The 20,728-nt window shown below is 51.2% G+C and overlaps 1 protein-coding gene across 6 annotated transcripts in view; it reads right to left on the reverse strand.

Moving 5' to 3' along the window:
* Positions 1 to 5,255: 5,255 nt before the first annotated feature.
* The window catches only part of ARRB1 (arrestin beta 1), a 77,853-nt gene continuing 62,380 nt past the window's right edge, over positions 5,256 to 20,728 (reverse strand). For 3 of the 6 annotated variants that reach the window (XM_069553149.1, XM_069553152.1, XM_069553150.1), the window contains exons 9-16: positions 20,068 to 20,152; positions 19,567 to 19,639; positions 18,475 to 18,612; positions 17,072 to 17,155; positions 15,833 to 15,856; positions 13,616 to 13,686; positions 12,768 to 12,819; positions 5,256 to 11,464 (exon numbers count right to left, since the gene is read on the reverse strand). In XM_069553149.1, the coding sequence (XP_069409250.1) occupies positions 11,353 to 11,464; positions 12,768 to 12,819; positions 13,616 to 13,686; positions 15,833 to 15,856; positions 17,072 to 17,155; positions 18,475 to 18,612; positions 19,567 to 19,639; positions 20,068 to 20,152 (639 nt within the window). In that variant the 3' untranslated portion in view covers positions 5,256 to 11,352. The remainder of the gene's footprint in view (positions 11,465 to 12,767; positions 12,820 to 13,615; positions 13,687 to 15,832; positions 15,857 to 17,071; positions 17,156 to 18,474; positions 18,613 to 19,566; positions 19,640 to 20,067; positions 20,153 to 20,728) is intronic. The other 3 variants (XM_069553153.1, XM_069553154.1, XM_069553151.1) reach the window with 1 other exon arrangement.

Genomic DNA, 20,728 nt, shown 5'->3' on the forward strand with positions numbered 1-20,728 from the left:
TTAGCTTTAGTTTCTAGACTTTGACTTTTTAATACGATTATCGCTTTCTGGTCCTCCGTTTGGGATTCTTGAGCGTCCTATCTGGGCAACATCTGCCTCTGGCTCTGGCTTGGTTCCTTGACCCAGGGAGCAACAGTGACATCTATTGGCTGATTTGTGTAAGAGCCGAACCAGTTTTAAAAAATGTTTTCCATACATGTGCCATCTGCTGGTGGACATGGGAATATGCCTTCTTTCATTTAGTAAAGTCTTGCCTGGAGAATCCCAGGGGGAGCCTGTTGGGCACAGAGTCGGACACGACTGAAGCGACTTTGCTGCAGCAGCAGTTCAGCAACTATTTTATAAAGTGCCTACTATGTGCCAAGCACTATGTTCGACAGAAGCTAGTAGGAGTTTTCCTAGGCACTTTACGTATATTACCCCATTTTAGCCTGATGACAGTCCTATGAAGTAGACATTATTTGTTTTTGGCTGTGCCAGCTTTCTCTAGCTGCGGGGAGGGGGGGCTGCTCTTTGTTGCAGCGTGTGGCTCCTCATCGCGGTGGCTTCTCTGGTTGCACAGCACATGCTCTATGCACTCGGGCTTCAGTAGTTGCGGCACGTGGGCTTGGTCATCCTGCAGCATGGAATCCTCCAGACCAGGGACTGAACTATGTCTCCTGCATTGGCAGACTGCTTCTTAACCACTAGACCACCAGGGAAGTCCCTATGAATTATTATTATTCCTACTTCACAAATGAAGAAACTATGGCAACTGAAGGAGAATTTGCTAAAGGTCACAGTGTTGATAGGGGTCAAGGTAGGTTAAGAACTCAGAGCCCATGTGCTTGGACCATAAACAAGTAAACAAACAAGATACTTTTTATGAGGAAAATAGAGTGATGGGCAAGGCTGTCCTTTGAATGGGGTAGTCAGGCAGGCTTCTCTGAGAAGGTCTTACTTACCCTGAAGAACGGGAGGGAAGGAGCTCTGCAAAGAGCCTGGGAAAGATGAATCCAGGCAGGAGAAACCGAGTGCAAAGGTGCTGAGACTGAATATTAAATATTGAGTGGGAAGCCGGTTCTGGCCATTCTACCCCTAAATACCTTGCCAATCAGTTCTTCCCTACCTGGTCACAGCCTCTGCATCTCTAAGCCAGATCCCTTTCCCAGCTTCCTCCCTGATCCCTCTGCCTCTGGCCTTCCCATCCTCTGCAATACAGCCAAAGTGACCCTAAAAATGCATAAATCTGATCCATCACACTGTCCTGCTTAAAACCTGTCCCACTACCCACCTTCTGAATAAAAACAACAACAAGCCCTTTGGGCTAATTATCTGTAACCTTCCTCTCCATGGCTGTGTTTGGTCCCATCTCTCTTTAGCTCTTCTGGTTCCCTTCATTCTAGCCACATCGAAGTCCTTACAATTCCCTGAAGGTCTGTTTTTCTCATCCCTGAGGCTTCCCGTGTGCCACCTCTTCTATGGGAATGCCTGTAGCTTCTCCTCACTTGCTTAACTGCTTCTCATCCTTCAAAAGTCAGTTGAAGGAATGCCTTCTCTAGGAAGCTTGCCTTATTTCCTACCCTACTCACCCCTCCTTAGTGCTCCATGGCATGACATGAGTGCGTGTCAGCCCCCATCCCCAATATCCCTCAACATCAAGTCCAAATCTTTGTCGTCATGCCTTATATTCTTGTGAATTTGTGAGCTCCTTGAAGGAAAGGATTATCTTACTTATCTTTTTGTCCTCAGGATCCAGCATTAGCCCCAGCAAATGGTACAAGCCCTATAAATATTGTTTGTAGTTTGTGAGCTATAAATTGTTTAGTTTACTTTTTTTTTTTGCTTTTTATTGAGATACATATTTGCATAGAGTAAAAATACACTCTTTTCTGGCATACAGTTGATTTTGACAATCAAAATATAAAACAGTTCCATCACCCTCCAAAGTACTTCCTGCTACCCCTATGTAGCCAACCCTTCAGATCAAGTCCAGCCACTGGCTACTAGTGGGCTGTTTTCCATCCCCATAGTTTTGCCTTTTCCAGAATGTCATATAAATAGATGCATATATATTTGTCCTTTTAAGTCTAGCTTCTTTCACTAGCATGATGCTTTTGAGACTCATCCTTATTGTATGTATCACTCATTTTTCATTTTTATTGCTGAGTAGTATTCCATTGTGTAACTATACAATAGTTTATCCATTCACACTAGCTTGAGCATTTGGGATGTTTTAAGCTATGTGTACATCCATTATTTATGTTCACATACAGGTTTTTGCAGGGACAGAACTTTTTATTCTGGGAGTGGAACTTCTAAGTCTTATAATAAGTATCTTTAATAGTGGTAAAGAACCTGCGTGCCAGTGCAGAAGACCTAAGAGTCACAGGTTCAGTTCCTGGGTTAGGAAGATCCCCTGGAGGAGGAAATGACAATTTACTCCAGTATTCTTGCCTGGAGAGTCCCATAGAAAGAGGAGCCTGGCGGGTGACAGTCCATTAGATCGCAGAGTTCAACACAACTGAAGCAACTTAGCACACAAGCAGACATATAAGATTATAACTGCCAAATTGTTCTCCAAAGCATCTGTACCATTCTGTATCCCTACCAGCAGTGTTCCAGTTCCTTCACAGCCTCACCAGCTCTATTTATGGGAAAGAACAATTAGATAGCCTTTGCACCTTTTTGGAAAATCAGTTGATATGTGCTGGCCTATTTCTGGATTCTGGAGTTCATTTCATTAATGTGTCTGTTTTTTCACCAGAACCACCCTGTCTTAATTACTGTAGCTTCACAGTTAAGTCTTGAGATCAGGGAGTAAACAACTCTAATTGTTCTTCCTTTTAAAAATTGCCTGGCTAGTCTAGTTCCTTTATTTTTTCCATATAAATTTTAGGATTACCTTGTCTATATCTGTAAAAAAAGATCCTGCAGAGATCTTGGATTGCACTGAATCTATAGTCAGTTTGGAAAGAATTGCTACCTTAACAATATTGAGTTTTCTAATCCATGAACATTAGTACATGCCTCAATCTGTTTCAGTCTTCTTTCATCAATATTTGCTGGTTTAGAAATGTACATAGTCTGTGCACATATTTTGCTATACTTACACCTAAGTATTTCCATTTTGGTGCTATTGTAGGTGGTATTATCTTTTTATTTGGCATCGTCTTTTAAATTTCAAGATCCAGTTGTTTAATGTTACTATACAGAAGTACAATTGATTTTTGTATATTGAGCATGAATCCTCACTGAAGGCTTCCCGGGCAGTGCAGTGGTAAAGAATTTGCCTGCCAATGCAGGAGACTCAAGAGATGCGGGTTCGATCCCTGGGTTGGGAAGATCCCCTGGAAGAGGAAATAGCAACCTGTTCGAGTATTCTTGCCTGGAAAATCCCATGGGTAGATGAGTCTGGTGGGCTATAGTCCAGGGGGTTGCAAAGAGTCAAACACGACTGAGCTACTGAGCACAGCATGTCCTCATTGATCATTCTTCCTCTTTTTCTGGTTCTTTGTAGGTTAATTTCAGATTGTATCTTGGATTCTGTGAATGTTATATGGTGTAGACTCTGGGTTAATGTTGGGTTTTGTTGTTGCTGTTGTTTTAAGAAGAAATCAACTAATTTAGTTTCAGACCCAAAGTTGTGTCTCACCTTCTGTTGGTGGTGGTTCTAATTTCAACACAAATCCACAAAAGAAGAGAGAAATAAAAGGGAAATTTAAACCATGCAGATTACTTTTCCAAAGTTTTGCTCCTCTGGACCACCTGCCTGCTTTTGTTTGATTTTCAGAGTCATTAGGTAGTTGTGTTTTGTATTTTTGTCCAGAGTTTTTATGTAATCGGTAGGAGAGACAGTTTCTAGTGGACTTTGTCTCCATCAGAATTTGAAACACCTATGCTGAAATTTTTAAAAAGCTAAGAGAAATGAAGTCTCAAAATACCATGAAGACAGTGACAGAAGGAGAAAAGCTCAAAACTAAAGAGACAGTAGTAAACCCCTCTTCCTGTTCAGATGTCAGGGCTCCTAAATGGTCGTATCCAGGCCAATAGGCTTATTTCTGTTTTTTCGATGAGAGATTTAAAGAGCTGGTCATTTGTCTATTTGGTCTCAGGTCTAATCTCCTGATTTTCCCCTGTTCTATATTGCAAGGCATTGACCATTGCAGGCAACATTTCCCCAATTCTGTGAATATTAGCTTCTAATTAAGAGTCTGCCAATAGGAGTGCAGGAGAGAAGAAATCAGAGTATTTCTCCCACTCTCTCTGCTTTGGAAGCATCCCCCGTCCCCCTCCTCCCCCCGCCCCCCGCCCCCCCCCCCCCCCCCGCCCCAAGGAACAGAGGTCTTTCTTCTATGGTCTGGATTCACCAGATACCCTCTCCCTCCACATCCCTGCTGGGCTTCCCTGGTCCTTGGCTCAGTAACACCACCTCCTCTCCCTGTCCTTCCACCCTACAGGCGGTAGTCATTTCCTATTGCACCTGGGTTGCCCTTTTCAACTCTTGCAACATTTTTATAACCAGTTTCTTTGTAAATACTGGCATAGACTTTGTTTATCTGGACTTGGACTGACACAGTCCATGAGGGAGGGCAGAATCAAAGCTCTAGCTCCTGTCTCCTGACTCACACGTCAGCCTTTCCACCACCCTTCTCTAGCTGGAAGAGAGAGTCAGAGGAAATAGACCAGCTTCTGGCCAACCAGGAGGGCAATGCACTGATCTAAACTACACATTATTTTACAGGAGTGTACAAAAAAAATTGTTTCACATATATGACCAATTTCCTAGAATTATCATCTTGTAATCCAGCAGCACCTTCCTTTCGTATGAATACACTATCCTGTCATTTAGGACTCTGAATCTTCCTCACCTGTACCACCACTCCTCCAGGAGTTCTTTTGAAACAGGCAGTGGGTAAGTCATAAAAAATCCAAGTGACTTTGGGGAGATCCAACAGAGCAGAAAAGACCTCAACGAGAACCAGGCTGGGACTGGGGCAGGACTCCAGCTGAAGAGGCCAGAAATGCCGAAGAGAAGATGGGATGGCTTTATCCTAGGAGCAAAGCAGGAGTCACGGGATCCAGTGGTGTCTGAGACGGGTCAGCTCACCAGGCCCTAAGGCTGCTATGTGGCAGTGAGGGGAGGAGAAGCCGTGAGGAGCCCGGTTGGAGTGGGAGCTAACACCAGACCCAGCCAGTCCAGGGCAGCCGGACAGCATTTTCTGGCCTATGTCCTGCCGTGGGCTTATGAGACAGAAATAAAAGCACAGTCGGCATCTGTCACAAAAGACCTTTAATGGTCTCCTACTTATGGTTCTTTTGTTCGTTTGTCCTGTTAAGAGTCGATAAACTGTAATAACTTATCTGACATAATAAGGAATGCCACAGGTACAACAGATGAACCTGGAAGATGGCCCAGAAATAAGGGTATCACGAAAGAATCACTCAGCAGAAGGACCACAGACCTGGAGACCAGTCTCAGTCACTTGTCACTCCCCACGCCCCGGCTGAGCACCGGCTCCCACTGGGAAGGAAGAGGCAGCCCCCTCCCCCAGCAACTGTGGCTAGACCCCAACACTGAGCAGAAATGCTCCAGGAAGATGGTCATCCTACACGGATCCCAAGTGCTCTTGGATCTGCAGAGCAGGCCATGATGCATCCTGAGTTTGTGAGTCCCCCTCCATACCCACCTCTCCCATGACCCTTGCAGTAATCCCTTTGAGGCGGGCAAAGCCTGACACTATCTCCACCTTACACAAGCGGGAACTGACGTCAGGACCTCAAGAGCACACTTGGACTGAACACAGAATAGCACTTGGCACTTTTCCTCCCATGCCACGTGGCTTGCTGTGTCCTAAGTCTCACATTTTCACCTGGGATTCCCTGGGTGGGGGCCAGGCAGGATTCTGTGTCAAGGGCTGGTCCAGGTCTCCCTAAAGTGCCCCCCTCTCAGTCAGCCCTGGTGAGGGACCTGGGCAGAGGGGCAGGCCAGCAAGAAGAGAATTCAGGGGATGGCAGGTAGGGGGACCAGCCTCTCTTCAGGGACCCGCCTGTAGCCCACACACTCAGTTGATTGCAAATGTGGGAACAAATCCTATTAGAATTGCTTCAGGGAGATTTGCTGCTTAAAGGGCATCTGGAGGAATCCTGCCTTCATAGGAGGGACTTTGGTCATAAAGTCGTCCCGCAGCATTTCTTTTTTGAAATCTGGACTTTCCTCCACCTGGCTGTATATTAAAGAGGACCCCAACTCTATTTTCTCTTCCTATCACACTGCTCCTCTCTCATCTCATGGGCCCAGGTCAGGAAAGTCAGGTGTCACACTGGGGCACAGACACAAGTCCTGGGGTGGGACTGGGCCTCTTTGCTTCATTCACGGTCCCCCACACTGCCTGGGAAAATATCAGGGACAAGACCCATCCTCACAGCACCAGGCCCCTGCCCAAGTCAAACCCAGGCCAGAGCTTCAGTGGGGGTGAGCTACAAAACCATCAAATGTTTGCATGTTTATTACATGTGTGTACGTGTATGTCTGTGTGTGTGAATAAGCAAATGCTTGGGCCTGGGTCTGTGATGCAAGTTCCAATACGAAGATACTTTGAAAAGCAAGAATGGAACCTGTGCTTGCTGGTCTAGGATCAAACCTCAGAATGGTGGTTTGAAGTTTTTTTTTTTCAAGAGAAGTTTGAAGGTGAAACCTTGATAGGCAAGACAGATAAAAGAAGAGTTGTTCTGGTGGAAGTAGGAATGAGGGGGTGGGGAGGGCTGGAGACATAGCCTTTGCCTCCACCCCATCTTCCCACCTTAGCAGCCCCTGACAGAGCTCTGTGGAATACAGGGGTTCCACAGCACTTGGTTAGAAAACAAGTGCTTCAGAGTCTATGGATCATGGGTCCCGGGGACCTGTGCTTTGACTTCCCTTTTGGGGTGAAGAGTTGGTAGAGAGTGATGGGTGGTGGAGGGAGAGGATGCTCCCCCTTCAATGGGCCTCTCCCTGGAGCCACTGTGCAGTGGGCCTGCAGGGGAGTGGTAGAGGTGGGGATCCTGCTCCACAGTTAGGCCCCTGCAGTCCTGGAAGGAGGACAAGTGGTGGAGCTGCCTGGGCCAGGAGAACAAACTGCCAGGCCCAAGGCAGGCTTCCGTGTGAGGGTGGGGAGAGTCTGGTTTGGTCCATGTTGACTTTAAAAACATCAGAACGATTATAGGCCTATGTCCAAAGGACCCTAGGAGAGTTCAAGACTGGGGCCTAATGCCTTCCTCCAGGATGGGTGGAGGATGCTCAGTCCCCAGTCACTGGCAGGAGGGAAGCTGCCTCTGTGGGCTGCTGAAACCACCAGGGATGAGTCAGCTGGGACTCAGATCTCAAGAGTTAAGAGGCCTGGGCTTTCCTCGAGCCCAAATCCCTCCCATGTGTCACCAAGAAGTGACAATTGGCAGCTCTGGTTGATCCTGGAGGGAGCCTGACACTTTGAAGGGGCAGGCAATTTCTATTCCACCTCACCCTTGGGGTTCTTCAGCAGGGTAGTTGGGGGTTCAGCCCCTCTAAGCCTGGGGGCTGGAGGCTCTTCCTAACCTGGGATCTGATCCAAGCCTTCTTGGCCTCTGAAACCAAGATGTACCCAGCTCCCCAATCACTGACACTATCCATGTCTCTCTGTTTTGGTTGCTGGGATCACAGCCTGGGGGGGCAGGCATTCCTGAACAGTGTCTGAATTTCTTTCTCAGCTGGGTCATCAAAGCCAAACTGGCCTCCTCTCATTCTGGTTGACCTCTGCCTAAGTGAGACGGGAGCAAGAGATGGAGGGGGTGGGTGGGAGGGCTCAACTGGCACCACACTTCTTGTGTGACCCACGGCCTGAGCAGCCATTTGCAGATTACAGAGCTGATTTTCATCTCCTTTGGGCCTCACAAGTCCCTTGAGTTGGGTGGGAAAGAAATGACAGTCCCATTTTACAGTTACAGAAACCAAGCCCAGGGGGTTGAATGAGACATTCAAGGCTCCTCGGCTGCGTAGCGACAGCCAGTGGGGAGAGGCATCGTGGACTTGTGGGCCAGGGTGCTCTTCACTGCACCATATGGTACCAGCTTGTCAGTAATCCCCCAGCGAACCAAGACCCAGGTGAGCTCACCTTGCCGGTCTGGGCTCTGAGACCGAGGAGGCCGGTGGAGTCCAGCCAAAGAACTCAGTCCTTATCTTCACAAGGACTGCACTCCTCTCTTGGTTGGGAAGGTGAGGAAGTCCAGCTGACTCTCTGCCTGTAGACTTTCACTCAGGTCATGCTCTTTCTTCCTGCCCAGACTGCTATCTACATGCCACCCACTGCAAAATCTCAGTGTGCAGAGATGTGATCAGCACAGGTCACAAATGTGTGGACAGAGAGCGCCAGGACTGTGGGCTGGTGCCTGGAGCTGAGTGGGGCTCCCCACCCCGTTTCATTCCAGGGGTTCACCGGGACAGGCTGACTCCAGATGGAGAGGAGCCCTGCAGAGAAGGGGCTGCAGGATTGGGTGGGGTATGGAGACAACCAGAGGCTTGGAAAGATAATCTGGGCCTTTCTCAGGAAGCAGCCTGTGTGTTCACTGTGCTGCCATGCATGGGTATGCAGGAGGGCACTCAGCTCAGGGACATGTGGGGCTGAACTCCAGCCTGTGACCACTTGGGAAGCTGCGCATTCCTAAGGGGGTTGAATCCACCTGGAAGAGGCACTGTTTCTAACTCACATCAAGGCACCGTACGGGCTAGCAGCAACCATGGAGCCCTGAAGGCAATGGCCCCTCATTACCTCCCCTGTAACTTCCCCTTGACCACTTTCTGAGGCCAGGGGCTGGGACTGACCCAACTGCGTCTCCAGTGCTTAGCACCAAGTGGAGAAGTTGTCAACCAAGCATGGTTAAGCCAAGTGAACTTGACCACTGCTCTTCTGTAGTCCTGGGCCCAAAGAGGAAATAAAAGGTTAAATAGGCCCATGATGCTTTTTGCAGCTGGAAAATTTCAGTTCAGCACTGTGATAAACCCAAAATGGTCAGTGTGATTTTGAGGTGGAAGGAGATTAAGAAACCAGCCTGACAAAGCTTTTGTGTGACTGCGTTAGGGACATGGAGAAAGGTCTATTTGTAGGTAAGTGATCACCACATATCCTAAAGGGTCTTGTACCAGCCCCAAAGGTTCCAGAAGGCAACCCTGAAGAGCGTATGCTTGCCACACCTTGTTCCAACAGTTCATTAACTCTCCAGCTGCCCAATGAGGTACAAACTGTCCAGCAAGCTCTGGGAGGGACTGGATGCAGCTGGGACCCTAGGATTGACTGGGGGAGTGCGACTGTCCCAAGCTGGCTTGTTTCTGACCTAGTGTGGGGGTCCCTGGAGTGAGATTCAGCAGGGAAGGGCGGGGGTGCAGTGCCAGGCATATGAACTGGGTAATTTCACCATGGAAAAGGGTTGCAAAGTCCATCCCAGGAGGGGCTGAACTGAAGAGCTGAGATCCAGCTTATATAATAAAACTTGGCCATCTGCCTTTTCACAAGTATGGGACACAGACAGAAAGGAGCAAGAGATCCCCTTGCCCTGCTAATCAATACATCTGCTTGGATATGAGGCAAACTTCAGGACATCCAAAGAGGGTGTGAAGTAGTACCGTGTCTATCGCAAGCTCTCCTCCCCTCCCCCTGCCACGCCTCAGCAAATACAAGCAAATACAATACCTTCTGTAATACTTGGTCCCTAGGGCCAAGCGGCTCATGCTAACTACAGCCACAGCTTGACATCAGGCAACCCTTCACCCTGGCCCAGTCTAGGGACCTTAGAAGGGCCCTTCTTCGGCCTGGAGTGGGTGTAGGGTGGTGGTGCTAGGTGCTGTCTATTGCCCCACCACCCCTCGGGTTCAGTGATCCTCACTGGTGGCAGACAGACCAGAATCAGTGGTTCTGGCTCCACCCACCAGACCAGAAACTCTAATGCTCACAAATTCTTGGAGGCAGAGCTGGGAGGGCCCCTTGTGATCATTTGCTCGAACCCCTTGGTTTTCTAGGTGAAGTACTGAGGCCCAGAGACGGAAAGGAACTTGCCCAAAGTCACACAGCAGTGAGCATCAAAGGTCAGAGAAAAACAGTTAACTTTTAACACTTTCTGCCTCATCGTCTGCCTGCCCCGTTGCCCTGGAAGTATGCCCCATGTCCTAATCACACCAACATCAGCCCATGGGTACTGTACACCCATGACAGTGGGAACCACTGTGTGTGTGTGTGTGAGTGTGTGTGTATTGGCGGGGGGTGGTCATCAGCTCCCCAAGGAAACAAAAGAGTCCCTCTTCCTTTTAGGTAAGGACAACTCAGTGGACCTTGCTACCTTCTATGGAAGGACCCCCTTTGACTGTGGGCACGGTGGTCTCAGGGGCTCTCTTCCAGTCCAGCCCTGGAGACCTGCAAGGGCAGGAAGACATTGGTGGCCTCAATCGTTCTGGCCCTTCAGCCTTGCTTCCCACCAGATCGCTGATCCCTCTTAAGGAAGGGAGCTGGGCAGACTCTCATCTTCTCACCCCACCCCCATCTCAGAGTCACCCTTCAGGACACCTCCTCAAGACCTTGGTGCTTTCCGAAGGCCCCTCCCTTCTCTCTGTCGCACTCTGTGCATATCTGCGGATGACACACAGGCAAGATACAGGCAGCTAGGATATTACATCCTGATGATACTGACATAGACTCGGGCTACTTCACACGACTTGCCCTAGACTAGGTAACTGCAGGTAAGAAAGTCAGCCCAACTGCTTTGCTCCATTCCTGGGGTCTACAAACCTTCACCAAGGTCACTGTCAGTCACAGAGGGACGGGGGCAGGGACGAGGGAGGAAGAAGACAGGTGTTTGGTGGGTCCGAACTTCGAGCAAAACTGTGTGGAAAATCTATCCATGGGCCTGTCCCCTCCCAACCAGAGGAGGGTGGCCTTCAAAGCGGTCATGTTTTAGCTGCCAGAACTGTATTCATCACCCGGGACAGTGGCCTCATCCTCTCACGTGTCTTGAGCCTCCATCCCCACCCCGCCAAGCCCTTGTGCCCCATCTTCCCCTTTCTGCTCCCCATCCCAAGTCAAATTCTAAGGCCAGAGCCGTGCTGGCCTGTCTAGGGGTCAACAGGAAAAGAGGAGGGATGGAGAAGTGATGCGGTGAGAGGGTGAGGGTGTTGCCTGTGGCCCAGCTGGCATGGTGATGGGGGCCAATCCTGAGGCCAGGGGTTCCCATCGTGACCTGGAAGACCGCTGGGCCCCCTGGTAGAAACTGGAAGAACAAAGGGGAGGGGGAGCCAGGACAGGAAGAAGACGAACAAGCATCCTAGCGCATGAGAGTGGACCTGGAGCTGCCCGGAGGGAGGGCGGCTCCAGTCTATCTGTCGTTGAGCCGCGGAGAGCCGGTACCATCCTCCTCTTCCTCCTTGTCATCCTTCATGCCTTTTAGTCTCTGGCGGGCAAAGTCCTCAAACACAATGTCGTCATCGCTGGTGGGAAAGACAAGGAAAACAGGCGTGTTTGCAGGGCAGGGAGAGGAGGCTTACTCAGAGGGGTCGGAGGGCCTGCACAGCCCAGCAGGACCCAGAGGCCGGCCTCTGGGACTGGTCTTGGATAGAAAGGCCTGCCAGGCCAGCACATCTGGATGCCCATCAATGACAGTGGGACCAGCCAGTTGCAGAAATACCAGAGGGAGGCCTGAGTTTGCTAAGGGCTGGAAATTGACCCAGCTCTTGAGAAGCTGGGGTTCAGGCACACATCAAATTGTGGGTGGGGGCGGGGAGTGAGGCAGGGTTAGGGCCAGAGGAGGAACTTATTTCCACAAAGAGGCCAGGCCGACAGCAGTTTCACAGCATATTCTGAGTCCCCCAAGAACACGCCCCCACCCAAGAACTACCCTCAGGAAGCATTCCTGTTTTCTGAGAAAACCCCAAAGGCCCTTTCTCCAAGGAAATGTCAGCTCACATTCTACCCTGAGGGATATTGGATACACAGGGTCTGTGGGGGCTGGGGTGGGGGCTAGGCAAAGCCCAATAAGGGTGGGGAGCAGAAAAAATATGAGTGGAGAAAGAGGGTGCCTGAGAGGGGTTCCAGAGGGGCTGCCTCTAAGAACAGTGAGCTCCCTTCTACTAATAAAACATGTCCACATGGGCCCACTCTCCAGGCCCCAGCCCCACAGAATTCAGCCAACTGCACGGGGTATCCTCCATGGGCTGACTTAAGACCCGACACATCTCCTAGAGGACAAAGGAAGCATAGATTTGGAGCTGTAGCGAGAAAGCTGCTTGGACCTGGAGGTGGTTCATGTTTGCCCAGGTCCTCCCCTCTGGCCACTGTCCTGTGAGGTGACAGCCTTTGACCACAGGGCCATCCATACTGGTCCTCACGAGTCAGAAACAAGAAGATCCCCAGAACCTTCCCCACCCCACAGCCTGATTCCACTGGCTGGACACCAGCCAAGTAGGAGGGTCCCAGCCCAGGGCCACAAACCAGCCCTGTGACAGCCGAGCAGGTGCTGTGGATGGACGAATGGACTGACGGACTGACGGACGTGCAAGGACGAGGGAGGAAGACAGACCCCACCAAGGCAGGAGGAAGAGGAACAGGCACCGAGGGTCCTTCAAGTCACATGCAGGCAAGCGGGTTGCTGAAGAGGCGAGCAGAGGCAGCTCTCAGCAGATGGGTTAGACCACTGCTCCTCGGGGTTAATTAGCATAAATGCATATAACCAGGCAGCCCCGCCCACCTCCCAAGGCCCACCCCGCCCATGTCTGCAGGCAGGGTTCTGCTTACTTGGTGTCAAGTTCTATGAGATTGGTATCTACTGGCGTCTCGTGCTCTGGAACTAAACACAGGGCAGATGACCGCCCACGGGTTACTGGCGAGTGAGTGAGGGGGCAGGTGGGCACAGGTCCTCACCCCGGGACAACTAAGCTAAGGTAGGGGAGGGAAAGGAAAAAGCGGGAGTGAGGAAGCCAGGGCTGGTCCCTGGTCTCAGAAACACCTCAAATCAGCTTAAATGCAGGGAGGAGGGTCCAGGGAGAGCCAAGGAGGGCCAGGGAGCAGCACCAGGGGAAGGGAAAATCTCTGGACCCTGCTCTTTTTGGCATGTCTCCAACACAACTGAGATTCCTTTGTTGCATGCCTGACTCACTAACTCTAATATAACTATTTACTCACATTTTCACATCTCTGAACTTGCGGTTTGTTTTACAGTCATTGGCATGTCATAGTTTAATTATGGGGACATTTTTCTTTCTTTGTAGTACGTGCTACAATGTCTCTTTTGACTGAAACAGTCTTAGGTTTAATGAAATATGACCAATCTGGTATCACTTGGAAATATCACCGGGATGGTGTGCCCATATATCATCCTATCCATGCAGACCATTCAACTGTCCCTGGATGCGCGAGACAAGGGCTCCTGACATGGCCCTTCCCACCACCCTCACCACCCCCAGCCCACAGAGAACAGAGCCAGACCTTTCTGTCTACTGGGGAGTCAGATACAAATAGGAGTGTGGGCCTCACAAAAGATCCTGTGAACTGGGGAAGAGGGGTGACCCTGGGCTGAAGGCTGACTCAGTGAGAGGCGGGGTGACAGGGAAACCCTATCCCAAGAACCCACAGATTCTGCTTACCTTCCCGATGTGAGGGTTCCTCTTTGGGCTTGGGGTGCATTAGGGTGAAAGGCAGTTCCACGGCCACATCGCTGGAAGAGACCCAGACAGGTTGAACCTTGAGTCCAATCCCAGACTCAATGCCCCATCAGTCTGAGGACTGGGAAAGGTTTTGTGATCAGAGGAGGTAGCTCTGGACCAAGTGGCAGGAAATCTGGCCCCAAGCCCCGGTCCCACCAGTCTCTGAGCATCAGCCTATCTGGGATACCTCTTCTGGCTCCTGAAAGAAGTGGAAAGTTCCCCTTTCCCGAGAAGGCTCCTTGAATTCCCATGAGCTGGGAGGTGGCACGGGGCAGTGAGCATGCTTACCGGGTGGCTCCAGAGGGGCCCCAAGATCCTCCAATGGTCACAGCCCAGCCTCCCCTGCCACTGCCCTTCTCAATTTCCTGATTGAAACTCCTCCCACCCTCACTCTCCTATCTCTCAGCATCTCCAGGGGGGCCTATGACAGTGCCCCCTGCAACCTAGATGATGTACTGCTGAGGGCAGTTTAATCAAATTCAAGCTGGATGGGACCCAGGTCTCAGTTGTCTACACAGAGTTGTCTACACTGTGCTCAGAGCCTTGAAGCCCTATGGGGGTGGAAGGGTGGAAGAGGTGGTGCTACTGGCTAGTGCTTCTGACCAGGCTTCTCCGCCCTTGGCCCTGATTGACAGAATAATAACAAGAACAGATACTGACAGGGTGCTGACTTTACACCAAGCAGTACTCTAGAGTCACTCTTTTTAATCTTCACAACAACCCTACTATTATACCCAATGTACAGATTGGGAAACTGAGACCAAGGAGAAAACATACCTTGTCCAAGGCTCTACAGCTATTAAAAGAAAGTGACAGGCTGAGGATTCTGACTCCCTAATTCACACCCTTAACCCTGCGTGATAACAACTCAGAACTGAGAAGGTGATTCCACCCACCCTCTCTCTCCACTCTGGACAAGAGCAGTCTGGAAACCTCCTCTACTCTGCAGGGAAGTGTCACCCTACGAGGCCCTGTCAACCTGAGCACCTCCAGGCACATCACCTTGCTGACTTTGCTGCCAGGGCCGGGTTGAGGGGAGGATGGGGCAAGGGATGAAGTGGTCAGGGGAACCAACCATACAACCAGGAAGGGATGTTCCCCTAGCCCCTCTATTCACTGAGGAGCAGTTTACATCTTTAAGTCTCACTGAGCTCACCTAGAAAACAGTGCTAACTCTACTCACCTTCTAGAACCACTTCCAGGAGGTAAGGTAGGTAAAAGGCTTGGTTAAACTGTGAGGCTTGTGCCTGCCAGAGTCATGACTTCCCCTCAACAGGGACATGGAGGTTTCATAAAGCTATTGAAACAATGTGGCTTTTTTGTTTGACTTTGGTTTTGTTTTTTGCTTCCATAGAGGACAGCTTCTTCAGTTCACTTGGAAAAGTGAGCTATCAGAATGGAAGCTGGTGGAAGATTGAGACTGCCATTCGGAATATGGATGGAAGAATGTGGACCTTAACCTTCCTTCCACCAGGTGACAAGCAATCATGGGCAGGGAGTGTGTCTGATTCCTCTCTGGGACCTCAGTCTCCCTCATAAGGCTAGGCTCAAGTCCGGGTTCAAGAACTCCTTACTGAATTAGAGTGAATCAAGTTGAATTGAATTAATTTCACTTCTCCTAACAGACTAAGGTTTCTTGGGATGAGCAATATTAGCTTCCTGGGACAGGAGGAAGCAAAGCCACTGGGTTTGGGGCACATGAATTTGTGGAAAATGCATGTGGATCCAGCTGGTTCCAAGGAGTCTTGTCTACAGAAGCAGAGCTCCTCAGGACTTCTTAGCAACACTCAGCCAGCAGTTAGTTCTCATTCATGTAGAAGGGTTTGAAAGCCACGAAGCCCGAGTTTATCCAAAACATCCTGTAAAACAGACTGACTGGGGGCCACTCCCAGATCACCGAAGCCCACTTTGCTGTCTGCAAAGGTCCTTGTCACTTGGATGGGATGGAAGAGCAGGGCAAGGTTTGAAAGGAGAAACCGCACCCCCCCAGCCCCTCCGGAGAGAGTCCTAGTCCCCACACGTGCCTGAGCCTGGCAATCAAAAAACTGAGTGCTAAGCGTCCTTCCTACCCAGGGCCCATGGCTCTGGACAGTCAGGACAATGCTCTCTGGGCCCTTCAGGAAGGTGGGTTGATCAGGTTGAAGGGAGGGGCTTTACCTGGATGCAAGATCTCCCAACAGGCTGGGTGGGTCAGAGGAGGCGGAAGAAGTGGTCAGGAGAGAGTTCAGAGAGGAAGAAAACAGAAAGCAAGTTCATTCACCACACTTTGGGGTAGATTAGACCCAGGGACACACTCCACCCACCCCAGGTATAACCGCTCATCAGGGATATACAGAAGTGGTGTGAGCCCTGCCAGGGGGACTGAACAGGCCCGGTTCAGCCAAACTCCCTGCGAGGGCAGCCCCACGGTCCTCATCTGTAAAGGAGACACACAAGTTCAGCCCTGTGCTGCCAGCTCTGGGGAAGCTGGGGCTATCCAATGGCAGAAGGAAGTACTTTAGGATGCCCTGAGGATGCCTCAAGAAGGAGCCTGAGGCACAAGACCCCAGGGTCTTGCAAGAGTCAGAGGACACAGGATTTGAGATCTGCAATTCTGAGATGTCCTGTAATACATGGCCAGTATTATACACCACCACCACAGGAGGCATTTTCTAAAAATAAAGGAGACCTGATATCTAATGCTACTAGCTTTCCAATCTTTTCAAAGAAATTTATGAATTTAAAAAAATCCCTCTGACAAATTAGAAATCCTAATTCTAGGTTGACAGCAACCTATTGGCTCAGTATATGGGGAAAAGCGCGAGTTCTTTCTGGGCTTCCACCCGGCTCTGCTCTGATCAGGGAATATGTTTGGTTTACTGTCGTTACCCCAGCACCCAGCCTGTGACCTGAGGTTAGAGAAGGAGATTTTGGGAAATGTGTGGGGAACTGTTTTGGCCTCTGTTTCCCTGTCTGTAAAATGGGACAGTCAGAGCACCCTCAACCCAGCTCTGGGATTCTGAGCTCATTGAGCCGCTTCCCCAGCAGATCAGCCTGGGCATAAGTGGGGGTATGGTGGGTGCTGTGCCCTGAGATGTGATGAGGGGCACAGCACCCCTTGGAAACCCCACAGCACAGACTCAGGAAGTTCCCGCCACCTCCCATGTGCCCAGACCAGGGACGGGGAAGAGGAGGAGGAGTTAAAAGAGGAGGAAGAAGAAAAGGGGGAGGAGAGAAAGAGGGGAGGGAAAGAGAGGGGCTGAAAGCCTCTGAAGCAGAAAGGGAAAAGGGTGGAGGAGAAGGAAGAGGAACAAGGCAAGATCCGGCAAGCAGGCAGAATGGGGCACTGGGTGTGGCCGTCAGGGACCTTCCCGCCCACCATTTGGGGGCTGGGCTGGGCTGGGCTGGAGCACTCACCCACCACGAGACACCACCAGCTTCACCTTCACTTTGTAGGAAACAATGATGCCCAGGATCTCCCGGTTGGCTCCTTCCCTCAACCTGCAAGGCGAAGTAGGGAAGCCGGTTCATGGGTCTTGTGAGACACGGCAGGATGGGGTGAGCCAGGGCAGCACCACAGGTCCCTCTCCTGACCACTCAGCCACCAGGTGCAGGCGGAGCCCGGTGTGTGAGAAAGGCGAGGCCTGCCCTTGGGGAGCAAGAACTCAGAGCGCTGGGCCCCAAGTCTGGCTGTGCTGCGCTGGGAACCAGCTCCTTCCCTCCCAGAGCCGAGTCCCAGCAAGGAGGTGAGGGGTGGGCTCTTCCTGAAGGGTGGCTTCCCTTTCTCTTGCTGCTGGCAGAGAGGAGAGGGCAGTGGGCAGACGAAGGGAGGGGAGCCTGCACAGGGAAAGACCCTGCAGGAGGTGGTGCGCTCACTAGGTGTTGAAGGCAACTAGGATTTGAGTCAGGGAAGAAAAGGGAAGTGGGTAGCACATGCAAGGGCGGGTGAGACAGCGTATGGACTAGAATCGGGAGCAGAAGTGCTGCAGAGGTGGGTCAGGCCCCAAGAAGGGCCAGACCTCAGCAGGCAGGGCAAGAGGGGTCCTCATAACCCCCGGTGTCCATTAGAGCAGGGTGGCCTCAGAGAGGCAGTGGTGATCTTGGGGTAAGATCCCTGGGATCCCTTCCTTCCAAGACACCTCCACATGTGGTTGAGCCCAGCTCACCACCCTCATCTCTCTGGACTCCCAGACCCTGTCCTCATTCATCCTCTCCTCCCAGGACCCTTCCAGAAGCCCCTCCTGCCCTTCCTTCCTTCTTTCCATCCTTCCTTCTTTCCATCCTTCCTTCCAGCCTTGCTCTGCCTCAGGGACGCACTCTATCCAGCTGAAGACACGACCAGGTCAGGAGCAGCTGCCTCCTGCACAAAGCCTCTCCATGTCACCCTCCCCAGGGCAAGGCACTGACTAAGGGTGCCGGGTGGAGTGGTCCATCGTGTTCTCTGGGTGCCCCTGGAGAGGGGTGGGATTGGGCGACAGCTTCCCTGGCAGTTCAAGCTCATGAGGACGGGCCCTGGCCAATGGTCAGGGAGAGGGTAGCCTGAGCCTGTGCTGGCCCTGCTGGGACCAAGGTGGGTGTGGATCCATTTGGGGGAGGATGGTAAAGAATCTGCCTCCAATTCAGAAGACCCGGCTTTGATCCCTGGGTGGGGAAGATCCCCTGGAGGAGGGCACGACAACCCACTCCAGTGTTCTTGCCTGGAAAATCCCACAGACAGAGGAGCCTGGCAGGCTGCAGTCCATGGGGTCACAAAGAGTCAGACACGACTGAGCGACTAACACACAGTGGGGAGCCTGGGACTAGGGAGGGTGGGTCCTCACAGGGTGCTGGAGGCCAGGTTTGTGTCCTCGTGTTTGAGCTTCCCATCCAGGGCGAGGCCCCGCTTCTCTCGATTGTTGGCCAGGAAGGGGGTCAGCGTGTAGACTTTGCAGAACGTAGAGCTGGGTGCCACTGTGTCACTGGAAAGAAGGGGACTAGTGTGGAGATGCCCCCAGAGCCACCCCCAGCCTCACCCCCGGCCCACCCAGGACACAGAGCCCAGCCCTGCTCTAAGCCTCCCTCCCCTGTGAAGGGCCCACCTTTAGGACCAGCTCTGGCAGGGAGACCACTGCCACCCAAAAGGGGACATCTCTGCTCCACATGCAAACAACAGGGACTCTGGGGTGATCCATCAGCTTCATTCGTGGTTTCTAAGCAGCTGCAAGTTTTTAAAAATTCATTGTACTGTTTGGCCCTGTGCTGTATGACTAGGATAATTTTTTTTAGTGGAGAGAGTGTGGCCTGTTTTTCCCCTAACGTATTACTATGAAAAAATTTCAAACATATAGGAAAACTGAAAGAATTGTGCAGTGATCACTCACCTCCTAAGTTCTACAGTGAAGACCTTACTTGCTGTATCTCATCTCTGTCCATCGTGTGTAAGGTGTTTGGGTTGTTCAGTTTTTACCTACTTTTGCTCCACCCCGCAACCCCTTTTCAACAATAAGAGAGCTGGGGTGCAGCAAGCCTTGGAGCCCCAGCTGCCACTGGCCAGCCCTGTGAGGTTGAGCAAGTCACATCTCTCTGCCCCCACTTCCTTCTCTGCACACTGGGGGCAGCGGCAACCCCAATTCAGAAGGCTCCAGGCAATCTAGGTTTCCACAGCCCCACTCCTCGCAGATTCACTAGCTCTTATTTTGCATTCTAGTTTTAGTGGGTCTTTACCCTGACTGAAGCATGTATTTCCTTGTAGCTAAACCAAGTGGCTGGGTGGTTTTTAAAAAAGCTATTCAGGGCCAACTACGCTGAGCAGCAAGTCTAAGGCCAGACCCTCTGCGAGGTGGAGAAGAGCTACTGGACCTGTAACTGGACCCAGGGCTTCTCTTTTCCCCAGCTGTTTCCACCCGTCCAAGGCTGGGCTTGTGCTCACTTACTCAGCCTCTTCCATGGCCACAGGGCACTTGTACTGGGCTGTGTTGAACAGACAGATGTCTGCATACTGGCGCACTGCAGAGAAAGAAGGAAACGAGGTGGGTGAGTCCAGGGGTCCCAGGCTCTCTGAGTTAGGATGTTCAGCCCCAGCTAACAGCCAGAGGCCACCAGGAGTTTCTGCAGGAGATGGACCCCATCCTCCACCCAAAGGGCAGCCTGAACAGGCCCACTTCCTTCCATAACCAAAAATCTCCCCCTCAAGGACAGCTCTGTCGAGGGAACTTAGAAGAAGGGCTTCAACAGTAAACTCATTACCTGGCCAGTAAGCAGCCTGCGTTACCAGCCTCAAAAGCCTTACCCTTCAGCGTAGAGCAGGCCTTAGTCTTCCCTTCAGGCTAGTAGTTATTTACAGGGCTGTTAGCAAAGAGAGAGCCTTCGGCTGCCCCCAACCTCTGGAAGGAGTCCCCTTGCCCGTCCCCTGGACTGGCCCTCTGCCTGGGTACCCGAGATCTTGATCTTCTTCACTGTCTTGTTGGTGTTGTTGGTGACATGGACGTTGACGCTGATGGGTTCTCCATGGTAGTAGATCTGGGAGGTGGAAGAAGTAGCCAGGGAGAGGGGAAAGATTCCAAAGCTTTAGATGAAGGGGAGGGAAATGAGGCCCCACACACATTTCCTGGGGTTCCCCAGGCCTTGGCCACTCTGACATTGGCCCCAAGCTCATCAGTCACTTCCCACTGATGCTAAGCCACCAGGCATGTTAGACTTAAGTTCCTCTGTGGACCTTGAAAGATAATTGAATTAGAAGGTAATAATTCTAGGCTCTGGGCTTCCCTGGTGGCTCAGATGGTAAAGAATCCATCTGCAATGCGGGAGACCTGGGTTGGGAAGATCCCCTGGAGGAGGGCATGGAAACCCACTCCAGTATTCTTGCCTGGAGAATCCCCATGGACAGAGGAGCCTGGTGGGCTACAGTCCACGGGGTCGCAAAGAGTTGGACATGACTGAGTGACTAAGCACACTACAATCCTGGGTTCCAGTCCTGGGTTGGTCACCAAAAGTAATGATAACAGTAATACTAACAATAATAAAGATGAGAGTGGTAAGGCCTTGGACAGGCTATCTAAGCCTCGGTTTCCCCCGCTGTCCATTGGAGGGGCTGGA

This window comes from Ovis canadensis, chromosome 15 (assembly GCF_042477335.2).
Source record: "Ovis canadensis isolate MfBH-ARS-UI-01 breed Bighorn chromosome 15, ARS-UI_OviCan_v2, whole genome shotgun sequence".
NCBI classification, from domain to species: Eukaryota; Metazoa; Chordata; class Mammalia; order Artiodactyla; family Bovidae; genus Ovis; species Ovis canadensis.